This window comes from Pseudophryne corroboree, chromosome 6 (assembly GCF_028390025.1).
Source record: "Pseudophryne corroboree isolate aPseCor3 chromosome 6, aPseCor3.hap2, whole genome shotgun sequence".
NCBI lineage: Eukaryota > Metazoa > Chordata > Amphibia > Anura > Myobatrachidae > Pseudophryne > Pseudophryne corroboree.
The window spans coordinates 256,572,735-256,590,640 of NC_086449.1; the positions used below are offsets into that span (position 1 = coordinate 256,572,735).

Sequence of the window (17,906 nt, forward strand, 5' to 3'; positions counted from 1 at the left end):
AATTTGGTGGTGCAGAATTTTTAAAAAAACGACAGGGGCGTGCAAGAGATGCTGTCGGTGGCCAGAAGAATTGCGGGACACTTTCGGAGGACAGGCACCACGTACAGAAGACTGGAGCACCACCAAAAACGCCTGAACCTGCCCTGCCATCATCTGAAGCAAGAAGTGGTAACGAGGTGGAATTCAACCATATATATGCTTCAGAGGTTGGAGGAGCGGCAAAAGGCCATTCAAGCCTATACAATTGAGCACGATATAGGAGGTGGAATGTACCTGTCTCAAGCGCAGTGGAGAATGATTTCAACGTTGTGCAAGGTTCTGCAACCTTTTGAACTTGCCACACGTGAAGTCAGTTCAGACACTGCCAGCCTGAGTCAGGTCATTCCCCTCATCAGGCTTTTGCAGAAGAAGCTGGAGGCATTGAAGGAGGAGCTAAAAGGGAGCGATTCCGCTAGGCATGTGGGACTTGTGGATGGAGCCCTTAATTCGCTTAACAAGGATTCACGGGTGGTCAATCTGTTGAAATCAGAGCACTACATTTTGGCCACCGTGCTCGATCCTAGATTTAAAACCTACCTTGGATTTCTCTTTCCGGCAGACACAAGTCTGCTGGGGTTCAAAGACCTGCTGGTGACAAAATTGTCAAGTCAAGCGGAACGCGACCTGTCAACATCTCCTCCTTCACATTCTCCCGCAACTGGGGGTGCAAGGAAAAGGCTCAGAATTCCGAGCCCACCCGCTGGCGGTGATGCAGAGCAGTCTGGAGCGACTGCTGATGCTGACATCTGGTCCGGACTGAAGGACCTGACAACGATTACGGACATGTCGTCTACTGTCACTGCATATGATTCTCTCACCATTGAAAGAATGGTGGAGGATTATATGAGTGACCGCATCCAAGTAGGCACGTCAGACAGTCCGTACTTATACTGGCAGGAAAAAGAGGCAATTTGGAGGCCCTTGCACAAACTGGCTTTATTCTACCTAAGTTGCCCTCCCACAAGTGTGTACTCCGAAAGAGTGTTTAGTGCCGCCGCTCACCTTGTCAGCAATCGGCGTACGAGGTTACTTCCAGAAAATGTGGAGAAGATGATGTTCATTAAAATGAATTATAATCAATTCCTCTGTGAAGACATTGACCAGCAGCAATTGCCTCCACAAAGTACACAGGGAGCTGAGATGGTGGATTCCAGTGGGGACGAATTGATAATCTGTGAGGAGCGGGATGTACACGGTGATATATCGGAGGATGATGATGAGGTGGACATCTTGCCTCTGTAGAGACAGTTTGTGCAAGGAGAGATTAATTGCTTCTTTTTCGGTGGGGGTCCAAACCAACTCGTCATTTCAGTCACAGTCGTGTGGCAGACCCTGTCACTGAAAAGATGGGTTGGTTAAAGTGTGCATGTCCTGTTTATACAACATAAGGGTGGGTGGGCGGGCCCAAGGACAATTCCATCTTGCACCTCTTTTTTCTTTCATTTTTATTTGCGTCATGTGCTGTTTGGGGAGTGTTTTTTGGAAGGGCCATCCTGCGTGACACTGCAGTGCCACTCCTAGATGGGCCAGGTGTTTGTGTCGGCCACTAGGGTCGCTTAGCTTACTCACACAGCTACCTCATTGCGCCTCTTTTTTTCTTCTTTGCGTCATGTGGTTTGGGGAGTGTTTTTTGGAAGGGCCATCCTGTGTGACACTGCAGTGCCACTCCTAGATGGGCCAGGTGTTTGTGTCAGCCACTAGGGTCGCTTATCTTACTCACACAGCTACCTCATTGCGCCTCTTTTTTTCTTTGCGTCATGTGCTGTTTGGGGAGTTTTTTGGAAGGGCCATCCTGCGTGACACTGCAGTGCCACTCCTAGATGGGCCAGGTGTTTGTGTCGGCCACTAGGGTCGCTTAGCTTACTCACACAGCTACCTCATTGCGCCTCTTTTTTTCTTCTTTGCGTCATGTGCTGTTTGGGGAGTGTTTTTTGGAAGGGCCATCCTGCGTGACACTGCAGTGCCACTCCTAGATGGGCCAGGTGTTTGTGTCGGCCACTAGGGTCGCTTATCTTACTCACACAGCTACCTCATTGCGCCTCTTTTTTTCTTTGCGTCATGTGCTGTTTGGGGAGTGTTTTTTGGAAGGGCCATCCTGCGTGACACTGCAGTGCCACTCCTAGATGGGCCAGGTGTTTGTGTCGGCCACTAGGGTCGCTTATCTTACTCACACAGCTACCTCATTGCGCCTCTTTTTTTCTTTGCGTCATGTGCTGTTTGGGGAGTGTTTTTTGGAAGGGCCATCCTGCGTGACACTGCAGTGCCACTCCTAGATGGGCCAGGTGTTTGTGTCGGCCACTAGGGTCGCTTAGCTTACTCACACAGCTACCTCATTGCGCCTCTTTTTTTCTTCTTTGCGTCATGTGCTGTTTGGGGAGTGTTTTTTGGAAGGGCCATCCTGCGTGACACTGCAGTGCCACTCCTAGATGGGCCAGGTGTTTGTGTCGGCCACTAGGGTCGCTTATCTTACTCACACAGCTACCTCATTGCGCCTCTTTTTTTCTTTGCGTCATGTGCTGTTTGGGGAGTGTTTTTTGGAAGGGCCATCCTGCGTGACACTGCAGTGCCACTCCTAGATGGGCCAGGTGTTTGTGTCGGCCACTAGGGTCGCTTATCTTACTCACACAGCTACCTCATTGCGCCTCTTTTTTTCTTTGCGTCATGTGCTGTTTGGGGAGTGTTTTTTGGAAGGGCCATCCTGCGTGACACTGCAGTGCCACTCCTAGATGGGCCAGGTGTTTGTGTCGGCCACTAGGGTCGCTTAGCTTAGTCATCCAGCGACCTCGGTGCAAATTTTAGGACTAAAAATAATATTGTGAGGTGTGAGGTATTCAGAATAGACTGAAAATGAATGGAAATTATGGTTTTTGAGGTTAATAATACTTTGGGATCAAAATGACCCCCAAATTCTATGATTTAAGCTGTTTTTTAGTGTTTTTTGAAAAAAACACCCGAATCCAAAACACACCCGAATCCGACAAAAAAAATTCGGTGAGGTTTTGCCAAATCGCGGTCGAACCCAAAACACGGCCGCGGAACCGAACCCAAAACCCGAAAAATTTCAAGTGCACCTCTCTAATTTCAACCCTTTCTGAATATACCACACTGTAGAAAGGATTTAATGTAACTTGGAAACCAAAGTCTGGTACTATGATTAGGAGGGAGATTAAACAAACCTTCTAGAAAGGCCAAGTGGAGGTGTTGCCCATAACATGGCTGAACTGTGGGTAGAAAGGAGGATGGGTGTGTGTGATGTCTGCAGTGTAGAAAGCACGGCTGCTAACTTGGCCAAACAAGGAGTAGAGCTCATCTGTAAGCAATTTATCCATGAGTGGGACATGGGACTGGACATCTAGGGAAGCTATTCAGTGACCAGCTGAAATCTGCATCTGACTGTTGTGGCCTCTGCACCACGTCTGGATGAAAGTCATCAGCTGATTCCACCCTAGGACAGTGGACGACGTAGAGTGTTTGTAAGGCGTCTGCTTTAGCAGCCGAGTTAAGATCAAAGTTGAACCTTTAGCCTATAGAGATATTAGTCTGCACCCCAGATAAGTAGAACTGTGTATTTTAACAAGAAGCTCCACCCAAAACATATATTTTATGAGATGTTTTTTATCACTATATTGCTATTATCATCCTTCATTTCTATAGTGCCAACATATTATGTACTATAAGAATGTTTTATTTACTCATACCAGTCCCTGCCCCAGTGGCACTTACATGCTGATTAGCCTACCAATGGCATACACACTAAAATCATCTTATGTGAACCTTTCTATAAGAGTACTGCTGATAAAGCTTACGTTTTGAATAATAATATGAACACATTCTACGTATAATGCAAGAAGAATAGTGTACATGCTGCATTATCTTTCCTTTCTTATTACCTTGTCTGTGCGAGCACAGCGCTGGAATCGCAGTAACTGTGTATTGGAAGAACACGTCTCAGGGATACACTGCGCTCTTACGAGTGCAGAAAGGAGTTCTCCTTCGATAGTTGGTAAACCAGATTTTATTAACTGCAGAGAACAGAAGCAACAATATCAGTTTGTGGAACTGAACTGCACATTTCTGCCTTTCGCATTCTAGAAGAAAACAAGAAATGTGGGACAAACATGCTGTAACAAAGAAGACACTTGTTTTCATTAGAGATGCATGCAGGTTCCATCTTTATTATCTGTAAGGGCAGGTAGGATAAATAATGACCCAATAAATGGACAATGTTGAATTGTTTCAGTGCCATGCCACAGTGATGCCGCTGTCCTTACACTACACAGAAACAGCAATACACCTGTGCAAGATTAAGGAATCCTGAAATCATCTCATGCTGGGCTTTTTGGTGGACGAATATCATAGTGGAAAGTAACCAAGTTCACATGCAATTTTTCGGTCACTACTGAAAATTGCGTCTCCACATATTGTGTTCAGATTTCAAGGTTTGACATGCAGGGACAATAAAGCAGCTACACATTACTGCAAACCTACACAGTCACACTCTGTGCCAGATAACGGTCACATACTGTACCATTGGTTTCAATACAGCTACATTTTCCAGTAGCGCTTTAGGCTTATGTCACACAAGGCTACAAACTGCTTTAAAGATTACCATGCGGCTTTATCTAGCTTTATCTTAATCTAACACCGCAATTAATGCTGATTATGAGCAGTGATTTATCTTTATAGTGTGCAAGTGGCCTATTGGTACATGACTTGTACTAAGTGATATGTTGGTGATTTATTGTCTGCTTCCTACAATATAATATGTGGGAAAGTTTTAGTTTTTCATGTTTTAGGAGTACACATTTTTTCTATGGAGAAATTTGGAATAGAAGCTTGTTGGGGAGAAAAGTCGACTTGCAGAATTATGGAAATACATAACATAAGGCAGAGGACATTACCACTGATAGTACATTTAGTAAAATATAAAAGCTGTATATTCTGCTGCCCAAGTCACATGTGTTTTATAAACTCAGCTGTGGCTGGCATAAATGAATAAATAACACACACACAAAGTGTGTGTATATATATATATATATATATATATATATATATACACACACACACACACACACACACACACACACACACACACACACACACACACACTGCAATTATATAGCAAAACCAGCTAAAAAGTGTTTTTAAATAAAGAGAAGACTATAACTTTCCCATACATAGCTTTATGAATTGCAATACATGCTCATATACACTGCTCAAAAAAATAAAGGGAACACTAAAATAACACATCCTAGATCTGAATGAATGAAATATTCTTATTAAATACTTTGTTCTTTACATAGTTGAATGTGCTGACAACAAAATTACAATCAAAAATGATCAATGGAAATCAAATTTATTAACCCATGGAGGTCTGGATTTGGAGTCACACTCAAAATTAAAGTGAAAAAACACACTACAGGCTGATCCAGCTTTGATGTAATGTCCTTAAAACAAGTCAAAATGAGGCTCAGTAGTGTGTGTGGCCTCCACATGCCTGTATGACCTCCCTACAACGCCTGGGCATGCTCCTGATGAGGTGGCGGATGGTCTCCTGAGGGATCTCCTCCCAGACCTGGACTAAAGCATCCGCCAACTCCTGGACAGTCTGTGGTGCAATGTGGCAATGGTGGATAGAGCGAGACATGATGTCCCAGATGTGCTCAATTGGATTCAGGTCTGGGGAACGGGCGGGCCAGTCCATAGCATCAATGCCTTCGTCTTGCAGGAACTGCTGACACACTCCAGCCACATGAGGTCTAGCATTGTCTTGCATTAGGAGGAACCCAGGGCCAACCGCACCAGCATATGGTCTCACAAGGGGTCTGAGGATCTCATCTCGGTACCTAATGGCAGTCAGGCTACCTCTTGCGAGCACATGGAGGGCTGTGCAGCCCCCCATAGAAATGCCACCCCACACCATTACTGACCCACTGCCAAACCGGTCATGCTGGAGGATGTTGCAGGCAGCAGAACGTTCTCCTTGCCGTCTCCAGACTCTTGTCACGTCTGTCACATGTGCTCAGTGAGAACCTGTTTTCATCTGTGAAGAGCACAGGGCGCCAGTGGCGAATTTGCCAATCTTGGTGTTCCCTGGCAAATGCCAAACATCCTGCACGGTGTTGGGCTGTAAGCACAACCCCCACCTGTGGATGTCGGGCCCTCATACCACCCTCATGGAGTCTGTTTCTGATCGTTTGAGTAGACACATGCACATTTGTGGCTTGCTGGAGGTCATTTTGCAGGGCTCTGTCAGTGCTCCTCCTGTTTCTCCTTGCACAAAGGCGGAGGTAGCGGTCCTGCTGCTGGGTTGTTGCCCTCCTACGGCCTCCTCCACGTCTCCTGGTGTACTGGTCTGTCTCCTGGTAGCGCCTCCATGCTCTGGACACTACGCTGACAGACAGCAAACCTTCTTGCCACAGCTCGCATTGATGTGCCATCCTGGATGAGCTGCACTACCTGAGCCACTTGTGTGGGTTGTAGGGAGGTCATACAGGCACGTGGAGGCCACACACACTACTGAGCCTCATTTTGACTTGTTTTAAGGACATTACATCAAAGTTGGATCAGCCTGTAGTGTGTTTTTCCACTTTAATATTGAGGGTGACTCCAAATCCAGACCTCCATGGGTTAATAAATTTGATTTCCATTGATCATTTTTGAGTGATTTTGTTGTCAGCACATTCAACTATGTAAAGAACAAAGTATTTAATAAGAATATTTCATTCATTCAGATCTAGGATGTGTTATTTTAGTGTTCCCTTTATTTTTTTGAGCAGTGTATATTTTACGGTATCCCTGTAACCTCATACATGTAGGGAAACCAAAGAGACCCTTTAAGATCAAGGTACAAGAACATATAAGGGGGATTAAATATAAAGTGACCAACCATACGGTTGCTCGACATTTTACAGAGGCACATAATGCAGACCCTAGGGGTCTCATATGCCAGGCAATTGAATATGTCCAAACTAGAGATAGAGGATGAGATATTGCGAATCTCCTTTCACAGCGGGAGATGTACTGGACCTTCCAGTTGGATACTCTTGTGCCCAAAGGCTTAAATGATTTCTATGAAATTGCTCCCCTCCTATGAAACTGCCCTCTTTTCCCCATTTTTTTTTAAATTTAGGTCAGATTATGATTAAACTGCTCGGTATATTTTAATTTTATTTTTGTATTTACTTCTATTTTCTCCTTGGTATGATAATCAGACACATATTGTGTATTATTATGCTTCCTAACTATCTAAATTACGCATTTTAGTTATTGTAGAAAGGGTTTATACTGTATATGTACAGTGCATCCAGAAAGTATTCACAGTGCTTCACCTTTTCCACATTTTGTTGTGTTATAGCCTTATTCCAAATGGAATAATTAAAATTTTTCCCTAAAAATTCTACACGCAATACCCCATAAAGACGTGAAAAAAGTTTTTTTGTGATTTTTTAGCACAAGCCAAGCATGAAGTCAAGTTAATTGTCTGTAGACCTCTGAGACAGGATTATCTCGAGGTACAAACCTGGGGAAGAGTACAGAAAAATATCTGCTGCTTTGAAGGTCCCAATGAGCACAGTGGCCTCCATTATCCGTAAATGGAAGAAGTTCGGAACCACCATGACTCTTCCTAGAGCTGGCCGACCATCTAAACTGAGCGATCGATGGAGAAGGGCCCTAGTCAGGGAGGTGACCAAGAACCCGATGGTCACTCTATCAGAGCTACAGCATTTTTCTGTGGAGAGGAGAACCTCCCAGAAGAACAACCATCTCTGCAGCAATCCACCAATCAGGCCTGTATGGTAGAGTGTCCAGACGGAGGCCATTCCTTAGTAAAAAGCGCATGGCTGCCCACCTGGAGTTTGCCAAAATGCCCCCGAAGGACTCTCAGACCATGAGAAACAAAATTCTCTGGTCTGATGATACAAAGAATGAACTCTTTGGCGTAAACGCCAGGTGCCATGTTTGGAGGAAACCAGGCACCGCTCATCACCAGGCCAATACCATCCCTACAGTGAAGCATGGTGGTGGCAGCATCATGCTGTTGGGATTTTTTCAGGGGCAGGAACTGGGAGACTAGTCAGGATAGAGGGAAAGATGAATGCAACAATGTACAGAAACATACTGGATGAAAACCTGCTCCAAAGCGCTTGACCTCAGACTGGGGCGACGGTTCATCTTTCAGCAGGACGACCTTAAGTAAACAGATACCAAAGTAGTGGCATTGGACTTGAATCCGATTGAACATCTCTGGAGAGATGTGAAAATAGCTGTGCACAGACTGTTCCCATCCAACCTGATGGAGCTTGAGAGGTGCTGCAAAGAGGAATGGGCGAAACTGCCGAAAGATAGGTATGCCAAGCTTGTGCATTCAAAAGGACATGAGGCTGTAATTGCTGCCAAAGGTGCATCAACAAAGTATTGAGCAAAGGCTGGGAATACTTATGTACATGTGATTTCTTAAGATTTTTATTTCTAATAAATTTGCAAAAATCTCAGAATTTTTTTTTTTTTTAATCGTTGTCATTATGGGGTATTGTGTGTAGAATTTTGAGGGGAAAAATGTATTCCAGTTTGGAACAAGGCTGTAACAACAACAAAATGTAGAAAAATCGAAGCGCTGTGAATACTTTCCAGATGCACTGTATTTTTATACATGTTTTCTAGAAAGAGAGGGCAGAATTGCCCCTAAACAAGACGGCGCCCACAGCGTCCCTATATTTATGAATTGCGCTATTTCACAATATTGGCTATATATGTATATTTATACATATATAGTTGGAAATAAGCTGTTTTTCGTTGTTGTTTATATTGGATATTTTTTGTTTAACATGTAGAAGTTTATCCCTGTGGGTCCCGCAGCTGGGAGTTTGTGGTTCGGCAACCATGTTTTCGTTGGTCAGTAAGCACATGGAGAAACTGCCCAGGTGCGCGTCACGGCCAGATCTGCGTGTCACATCAGGTGTCTGTGAGGTGTTCACACGCCGGATTGCACGTGCATTGGCCTTTTTGGCCGCTTACTTCCGATCCGGCTGCCATATTTTTTGTTATTACACACTCAATATTTTGTTAATACAACAGAGCGTCACTTCCGCTACCGGTTTCTCAGTCATTCAGTTTGTGTTTTATAAACATAATATTTTGATGTGTCTTATATCCCATTATCATAGTTTAATGTAAGTGAGGAACATGTATACATATATAGCCTGAGAGCTGGAGAATGTGTTTTGAAACAGTGTTTGAGAACACCATTATGTGCGGGATATACCTTATACACATTACAGGATATCCTGTGTCGGCCATATTGGAATCACTAATTGTGCTGATTGCTAACCCTATATAAACCCCATTTGGCATTAGTCCAGTCATTACCCCTGAGGAAGTCTGGAGTTGAGGACACTTGCTCCACCTGGATGAAACGCGTTGGATATCCATGTCTGGATGCTAATATTCAGATAAGCAAAAACCCGTTTTTAACTGATGTACGAGCAACTATTAGCAGTCTTGAAGTGCACCTAGACCGTTGTAACTGTTTTACATTATGTGTGCTTTTTTTATGTTTTCATGTATTTTGGATCTTCATTAAATGTATGAAAAAAATAGGATTTTAATACCTACCGGTAAACCCTTTTCTCTTAGTCCGTAGAGGATGCTGGGGACTCCAAAAGGACCATGGGGGGGGAGGTATAGACCGGATCTGCAGGAGACATGGGCACTTTAAGACTTTGAATGGGTGTGAACTGGCTCCTCCCTCTATGCCCCTCCTCCAGACTCCAGTTATAGAACTGTGCCCGGGGAGACGGACATTTCGAGGAAAGAATTTATTGTTTAAACACGGTGAGCGTCATACCAGCTCACACCTCAAACATGTCGTAGAACGTGGCATTCAATAGAACACCAGCCGACGGCATGAAAAACAAACAGCAATATGCTGACCGAAAATGTAACACAACCTGTGTGTAAACACAACCAATAATAACATACCGCATGCCATGGCATGAATAACGTCAGCCACAGACTGACTGAAAAGAAACACAACATGAGTGTAACCGTAACTAATGACTGTAGATACAGTACGCACTGGGACGGGTGCCCAGCATCCTCTATGGACTAAGAGGAAAGGATTTACCGGTAGGTATTAAAATCCTATTTTCTCATACGTCCTAGAGGATGCTGGGGACTCCAAAAGGACCATGGGGTCAAAACCAAAGCTCTAGAACAGGCGGGAGAGTGCGGTTAACTCTGCAGCACCGATTGCCCCAAACAAGAGGTCTTCATCAGCCAGGGTATCAAACTTGTAGAATATTGCAAAATTGTTTTAACCCGACTAAGCAGCTGCTCTGCAAGGCTATAAAACCGAGACCCCACGGCAGCCGCCCAGGATGAGCCCACCTTACTGGTAAAATGGGCCTTCACCAATTCCGGTAACGGCAATCCAGCCGTAAAACGAGCAAGCTTAATCGTATTCCAGGATCCAGCGTGCAATAGTCTGCTTGGAAGCAGGAACCCCAATCTTGTTGGGAGCATATAGGATAAATAGATCCTCCGTTTTCCCGATCTGAGCCAATCTGGCAACACGAAATTTCAAATTTCAGACCACATCGAGATACTTCGATGTCGCCCAGGCGTCATTAGCCACCGGCACCAAAATAGGTTGTTCAAGTGAAACCGATGAAACCACTTTTGGCAGAAACTGCTGCCGAGTTCTCAAAACCGCCCTATCTTCATGGAAGATTAAACAGGGCCCTTGTGAGACCAAGCCGCCAACACAGACACCCGTCTTGCGGATGCCAAGGTCAACCGCATGACCACTTTCCAAGTGAGGAATTTCAACTCAACCATCCTGAAAAGTTCAACCAAATAAATTGCAGGAACTGCAAACCCACGTACAGAACCCATGGTGGCACAAAGGGAGGATGGATGTGAAAGACTCCTTTTACGAAAGCTTGAAACTCCGGAAAGGAGGCCAATTGTTTTTTAGAAGAAAACCGATAAGGCTGAATACTGAGCCTTAATCGAGCCCAACCGAAGAACGCATCCACACGATCTTGCAAAAAAAGAATGGAGAAAACAATCCAACTGGAAGTCTTCCGTAGGAACCTTCGTGGATTCACACCAAGATACAAAATTTTCTCCAAATATGGTGGTAATATTTCGACGTTACGTCTTCCCTGACTGAAGAAGAATAGGGATGACGTCACTGGGAATACCCTTTTCATCTGGGATCCGACGTTCAATCTCCAAGTCGTCAATGGAAACCGCGGTAAGTCTTGGAACCCACACAGCCCCTGTTATAATTGATCCTCTCACAGCGGAAGATGTCAGGGATCTCCTACGAGTGATTGCTAAAGATCCGGATACCAGACCTCCTTGACCAGTTTGGAACAATGAGGGTCACCAGAACTTTTGTTGTTCTTATAATTTTTCACGTCTTTGGAAAGAGTGGAAGTGGAGGGAACACATAGACCGACCAAACACACCCACGGTGTCACTAGGGCGTCCACCGCTATCGCTTGAGAGACCCTCGATATGGGACAATATGTCTGAAGTTTCTTGTCGAGGCGAGACGCCATCTTGTCTATTTTCGGAATTCTCCAAAGACTTGTCACTTCTGTGAAAACCGCTTGCTGAAGACTCAACCCTCCTGAACGGAGAACGTGTCCACCGAGGAAGTCTACTTCCCAGTTGTCCACTCTTGGAACGAACAACGCTGATAGAGGGCGTAAATGTTTTTGACGCCCAGCGGAAACTCTTTCTGGCTTCTGGCATTTCTTCTCCGGTTTTTGTCAGTAGAAAACAGTTATATACGGCCCTTAACTCTAGACCGTTAATGAGGCGACAAGTATCCTAACATGACACTTGTCCTTGGTGAGAATTGCGCCGCTACCACAGGAGCGAGATACAGGTCTTGAAACCATGATTATCCCAGGTAGGAACCGGACCACTTATCCAACAGGTCCCGCTAAACATTCAGACCTGCCACCTACCCACTGAATGGCCTCGTAGGCCGCAACCATCTTTTTCAGCAACAGAATGTATTGACGGATTGACACCGTTGCAGGTTTGCCAGACTCTGAATTCTCAGAGCTTCCTTTTTTTTTTTTTAAGCAAATAAACTCTCCTCAGTACTGCATCTAATAATATTGCCCAAGCCGATCACCGTATCGTTGGGACTAACAGGGATTCTGGCAACTCCTGTTGTTGAAGAACTGTCAAGGAGAAACAACGTTTTCCCCCATTTGGCTTCTTGATCTCTCCGTAATTCGGAGAATGATCCAGTACAGAATAATTATGACTCCTTACTATCGGAGGAAACCCATCATACCACCATCACCCTGGTGAAACGCTAACAACAATCCTGATTCGCAAACCTCAGGTAAGCCTAATGCATCAGATACCGTAATTAGACCACCTTACTCCACTTTCAGAGTGGAGAACCTTTCCATGAGAGATTCCCTCATGGGGTGTAAGTAGGAATATTGGGATTTGTCTGACTGAGCCGTCCGGCCACGGGAGCACGAAAAACTCGAACAACAGCTTCTTCTTTATGACCGGAACAGCAGGACAATGACCTGATCCTGATACAACTCTAGTATTGCGTCATATACTACCTCCCCGTCATGAGGAGGATCGGTAAGGTTGATTTGAAAAACAAAAATCGGTGAAGGGAACGTCTGGAACTCCCGTATGTCCCCCTAGGGACTCTATCCTTAACTCCCTGGTCCATGTCCTTTCCAGGACTGACTGAAGAGTTTTTTAGACGTGGACCCACCGGTATGGGCCCCCGCAAGGTAGACCCAACGACCCGCGGTGGACGTGGCAGAAAACAATAGATGAATTTTGCTCCTGAAAAGGTAGCTGACCTCTTACCTCTTTTACCTTCCTTTACCTGCAAAGAAAGGAGAAACCTTATCTATTCGGCCGAAATGACTGCATCCTTCAACAACGCGTCACCAACCATTGTGAGGGAACATAGGGCAAGAAGATAGACTTACCCGTAGCGCCTGCCAAGAGCATACTAACAAGTCCAATACCAAACCAGGCTTCCCCTTTATGGCACTGTATACCATTTTGCCAGGCTATATATATGAGGTATATTGCTGCCCAGGGCGCCCCCCCCTGCGCCCTGCACCCATGTAGTGCCGCTTGTGTGTGGGAGCAATGGCGTGCAGCGCGACCACTGCGCTGTACCTCAGAGACACTGAAGTCTTCTGCCGTCACTGAAGTCTTCTGTTCTTCGATTACTCACCCGGCTTCCTTCTTCTGGCTCTGTGAGGGGGGTGACGGCGCGGCTCCGGGAATGAGCAGCTAGGCGAACCAAGTGATCAGACCCTCTGGAGCGAATGGTGTCCAGTAGCCTAAGAAGCAGAGCCTTGAAACTTACAGAAGTAGGTCTGCTTCTCTCCCCTCACTCCCACGATGCAGGGAGCCTGTTGCCAGCAGTGCTCCCTGAAAATAATAAACCTAACAAAGTCTTTTCAGAGAAACTCAGTAGAGCTCCCCTGTTATGTGTCCAGTCTCTCTGGGCACAGAATCTAACTGGAGTCTGGAGGAGGGGCATAGAGGGAGGAGCCAGTTCACACCCATTCAAAGTCTTAAAGTGCCCGTGTCTCCTGCGGATACCGTCTATACTCCCCCATGGTCCTTTTGGAGTCCCCAGCATCCTCTAGGACGTACGAGAAAGTCCTGTTGGTGTCAGCAATACTGAGAATTTCAAGGAAGAGAGTGTGAGATAAGCGGTTATTGATTGATCATATGGTGCGGTTTCACATATACCCTCATTTCACACTTGTGGTGATTATACTACATTATTTGCACTAGGAGGCGTTCTTGTTTTATCCTCTTATGTATACATATGCACACACACACACACACACACACACACACACACACACACACACACACACATATATATACAGAAATACAAATCAATCCGGCACTCATAGAAAACAAATGTAGGTACCTGTGTGCCCTTGCTAGATAATGCAGTCGTGATCTGATTTATAACGAAGTCCCAAACAAGGCACGGCACTCCAGGAATTTGATTAAACGGCTATATTGAGTAACGAACAATACATCCCACCCCGAGCATACAGCAATATGCATCACTGACTCTCTAAATCAGATCACTACTATATATTACATACACACATTTCTATAAGAAGGATCATTCTTTGGCCAGCTTACGTCATATGGTGATAGATCGTGTCCCTTTTCCATACGTGGTGGGGATCAAGCAGGCAGGTTGTTACAGACTGAGACCAAATGGATTTATTCTTTGAACACCATCAACCCACAGGGCTTAAACTAAAAAGTCTCATGGAACGTGTTTTAATATTAGGATTGATGCTGATGGTTCACAAGCTACTTACCTCACTAACTTTTCCAGTCGCTCAGACCTTAACATCCCTTGTTGCTATATATCAGCTTTTCTTTTTTCTCTCTTTGTTATGCATTATGTTAATTTCCTGTAGATTTGGGCGCTCTCAATACATTGACACCCTTGTTCTCTGCCTCATGGTTGTTCACTCTTTTGGCACAGAGATTTAATTTCCATCTCCTTAGCAACACTTTATTACATTTTGTGCAACAAAGTGATCATTCCGAGTTGATCGCTCGCTAGCTGCTTTTAGCAGCAGTGCAAACGCTAAGCCGCCTCCCTCTGGGAGTGTATCTTAGCTTTGCAGAAGTGCGAATGAAAGGTTAGCAGAACTGCTCATGAAAATTTTCATGCAGTTTCTGAGCAGCTCCAGACCTACTCCTACCTTGTGATCACTTCAGTCAGTTTAGTTCCTGCTTTGACGTCACAAACACGCCCTGCGTTCGGCCAGCCACTCCCCCGTTTCCCCAGGCACGCCTGCGTTTTTACCTGACACGCCTGCGTTTTTTAGCATACTCCCGGAAAACGGACAGATTCCGCCCAGAAACACCCACTTCCTGTCAATCACTCACCGATCAACAGAGCGACAGAAAAGCGTTGCATGCCCTTGTGTAAAACTGCATAGTTTTGTGTGAAAGTACTTCACGCGTGCATACTGCGGCCCGTACGCATGCGCAGAAATGCCGATTTTTAGCCTGATCGCCGTGCTGCGAACAACTGCAGCTAGCGATCAACTCAGAATGAGGGGCCATTGTCTTTTGAACACATTATTAGCACTATTCTTTCATTTGTCTCCGTCTGCATGATGACAGCTGACAGCTGACCACTGAGGTGGTAGACGCGGAGCATCACCATGGTGACTGAACGCTCCAGGGTTCCTAGGTCACTCTCTAGCGCTGGATCAGTGCACTCAGACGGCTGACAGCGGTGGCAGTAGACGCCGGGCATTGCTGAGTTGACTGGCAGCAGCGGGCGCTCTGACATCATCCTCCAGCACCAGACCAGCACACTCAGACTGATCCATAGCGGGTTCCTTGGTGGGCTTTCCCTCTCCTTCAATTCTATTTAAACGGTAAGATTGACTATCTTTCTTATTTACCTTGACAAAGGGGCTTATATGGCCTCGAAACAGTAACAGGCATTTGTGCTGCATGTATTTTTTAATACATTGAGTTAAACCTAAAGGCCAATACACACTTGCCGATAAAATGAGCAACGTCACTCATTTTCCCCCTCCCTGCAACGATCGTCGCTGTCGGCAGTGCATGCATGCAGGATCTGGACTGTCATCCAGGGCATGCATGCACGGCTGGCAGAGGCCATATCATATCGCTCAGTGTGTACAGGCGGCCGCCGGCCGACCCAGGAGTGGAAACATTAGACGTCGCTCATAACTGAGTAAATGTCGACAGCAAGGAATAGTAATAGTAATAGGAATAGTAAGCGGGCAAAAATAATAATAATCCTGGAACCCCGAGGGGTTTGAGGGAAGCATACATATACAATTTCAATGACAATCCCCCCACATATACCTATAAATATAACTATATATACAGGTACAAGGCAATAGGAAATACCGTTGATGCCGACAGGGCATCCACCAACAATTGTGCCTCCCCTAACGTGTTTACTTGTTTAACCACACAAACACCAAGCTGCTAATACTTAATTTTCCGAATCAAGTACCGCCATGCGCCGGCGAAACAGACAGTTATCCCCACAGTAGCTTGTGACAAAGCCCCGACACCTGTCGACTAACCGATAATGGGTAACCAAAACAGGGAAACACTGAATTTATGTATCACCACAAGGATTATGTGTCCATTATCAAACATAATGCTATATGGCACCCATATAGCATTAAAAACACTGCGCCCCCCCCCTCCATCTTACTATACAGTAAATCTTGGCGGGGACCTGAGGAAAATGGCGCTGACTGCACTGTGAGGGCTAAGCTCCGCCCCTTCCCGGCGCGCTGAAGCCTGCTCAAATAAATATATATATATATATATATATATATATAAAAAATAAATACCTATATTGAGCTGGAGGGAGGCCCATATACAGTGAGTAATCCCCTGTATACATATGAATTTTATTTTATTTTTAAGCCCCGCCCCCCTCGGCGTGCTATAGCTCAAATATATTAACTATAGCCAGGTCGGGCACCGTATATAGTGTACAGACACTATATACCATCATACCTTAAAACCGATCAGGGCGCTCCCCCCCGTGCGCCCTGCACCCGAGCAGACCATCGGCGTGTGGGAACCCCGGCGCGCAGCGCGCCCCCGCTATCAAACGGCGGGGTTAATACATGGGGCGCCCGGGACCCAGCAATAAACTTTATATATATATATATATATATATATATATATATATATATATAGTATATATACATATGCAGCCCAGGGCGCCCGCCCCCCCTCCCTCCCGGCGCCGTGCACGGCGGCGGGGAAGAAATGGCGCGCAGTGCGCTACAACGCGCCGGTGGGGGTCTGGGACACGGAGCCCCCCCCCGGCAGCGTACAAGCTTAAACACAAACTGTAACAAGCTGCTCCGGGTGCACCCCCACCCCCCCCCTCAATGCCCTGCACCCGTGTAAGCGGGATCCAAGGCGCGTAGCACGCTCTAATATGCTGGCGGGGGGTAGGAGACACGGTGTCCAGGCACCGACAACGCTGTCAAGGCCAGTTTTATTAAGAAATCATTAATCTGCCGCCCAGGGCGCTCCCCCCACCAGGCCCTGCACCCTGAGAGTGCCGTTAGTGTGTGGGAGCATGGAGCGCAGCGCGACCGCTGTACCTCCGTTACTGAAGTCTTTTTTTCTTCACATACTCACCCGGCTTCTTTCTTCTGGCTTCTGTGAGGGGGTGACGGCGTGGCTCCGGGAACAAGCAGCTAGGCGCACCAAGTGATCGAACCCTCTGGAGCTAATGGTGTCCAGTAGCCGAGAAACAGAGCCCTTAAACTAAGAAGATGTAGGTCTGCTTCTTTCCCTCACTCCCACGCTGCAGGGAGCCTGTAGCCAGCAGGTCTCCCTGAAAACAAAAAACCTAACATAAAGTCTTTCAGAGAAACTCAGTAGAGCTCCCCTAGTGTGTGACCCATCACTCCTGGGCACAAAGTCTAACGGAGGTCTGGGGAAGGGGCATAGAGGGAGGAGCCAGTTCACACCCAGTTTAAGTCTTTATAGTGTGCCCAGGCTCCTGCGGATCCGTCTATACCCCCCATGGTCCTTTTGGAGTCCACAGCATCCTCTAGGACGTATGAGAAAAATGTTTTTTAAAAAAACCATCCACTCTCCTATCCGTGACATCATTTAATGAAGTTGAAGGCAGAGGTAATGTAGATTTTCGCACTAATCGAATAACATGTGTATCTACTTTGATTAGATAATTGGAATTCCATTTCCTAGGAATTCTAAACTTCATACTGGGCGTAGCCCAAGCCTCTTCCATGATTTCCGTCAGCTGATCTGACCCAGGA

General features: G+C 45.9%; 1 protein-coding gene across 6 annotated transcripts in view; it reads right to left on the reverse strand.

Moving 5' to 3' along the window:
* The window catches only part of STARD5 (StAR related lipid transfer domain containing 5), a 135,611-nt gene that overhangs the window by 71,774 nt on the left and 45,931 nt on the right, over positions 1 to 17,906 (reverse strand). For all 6 annotated transcript variants that reach the window (XM_063925938.1, XM_063925934.1, XM_063925937.1 and 3 more), the window contains one exon: positions 3,930 to 4,061. In XM_063925938.1, coding sequence (XP_063782008.1) covers positions 3,930 to 4,061 — 132 coding nt within the window. The remainder of the gene's footprint in view (positions 1 to 3,929; positions 4,062 to 17,906) is intronic.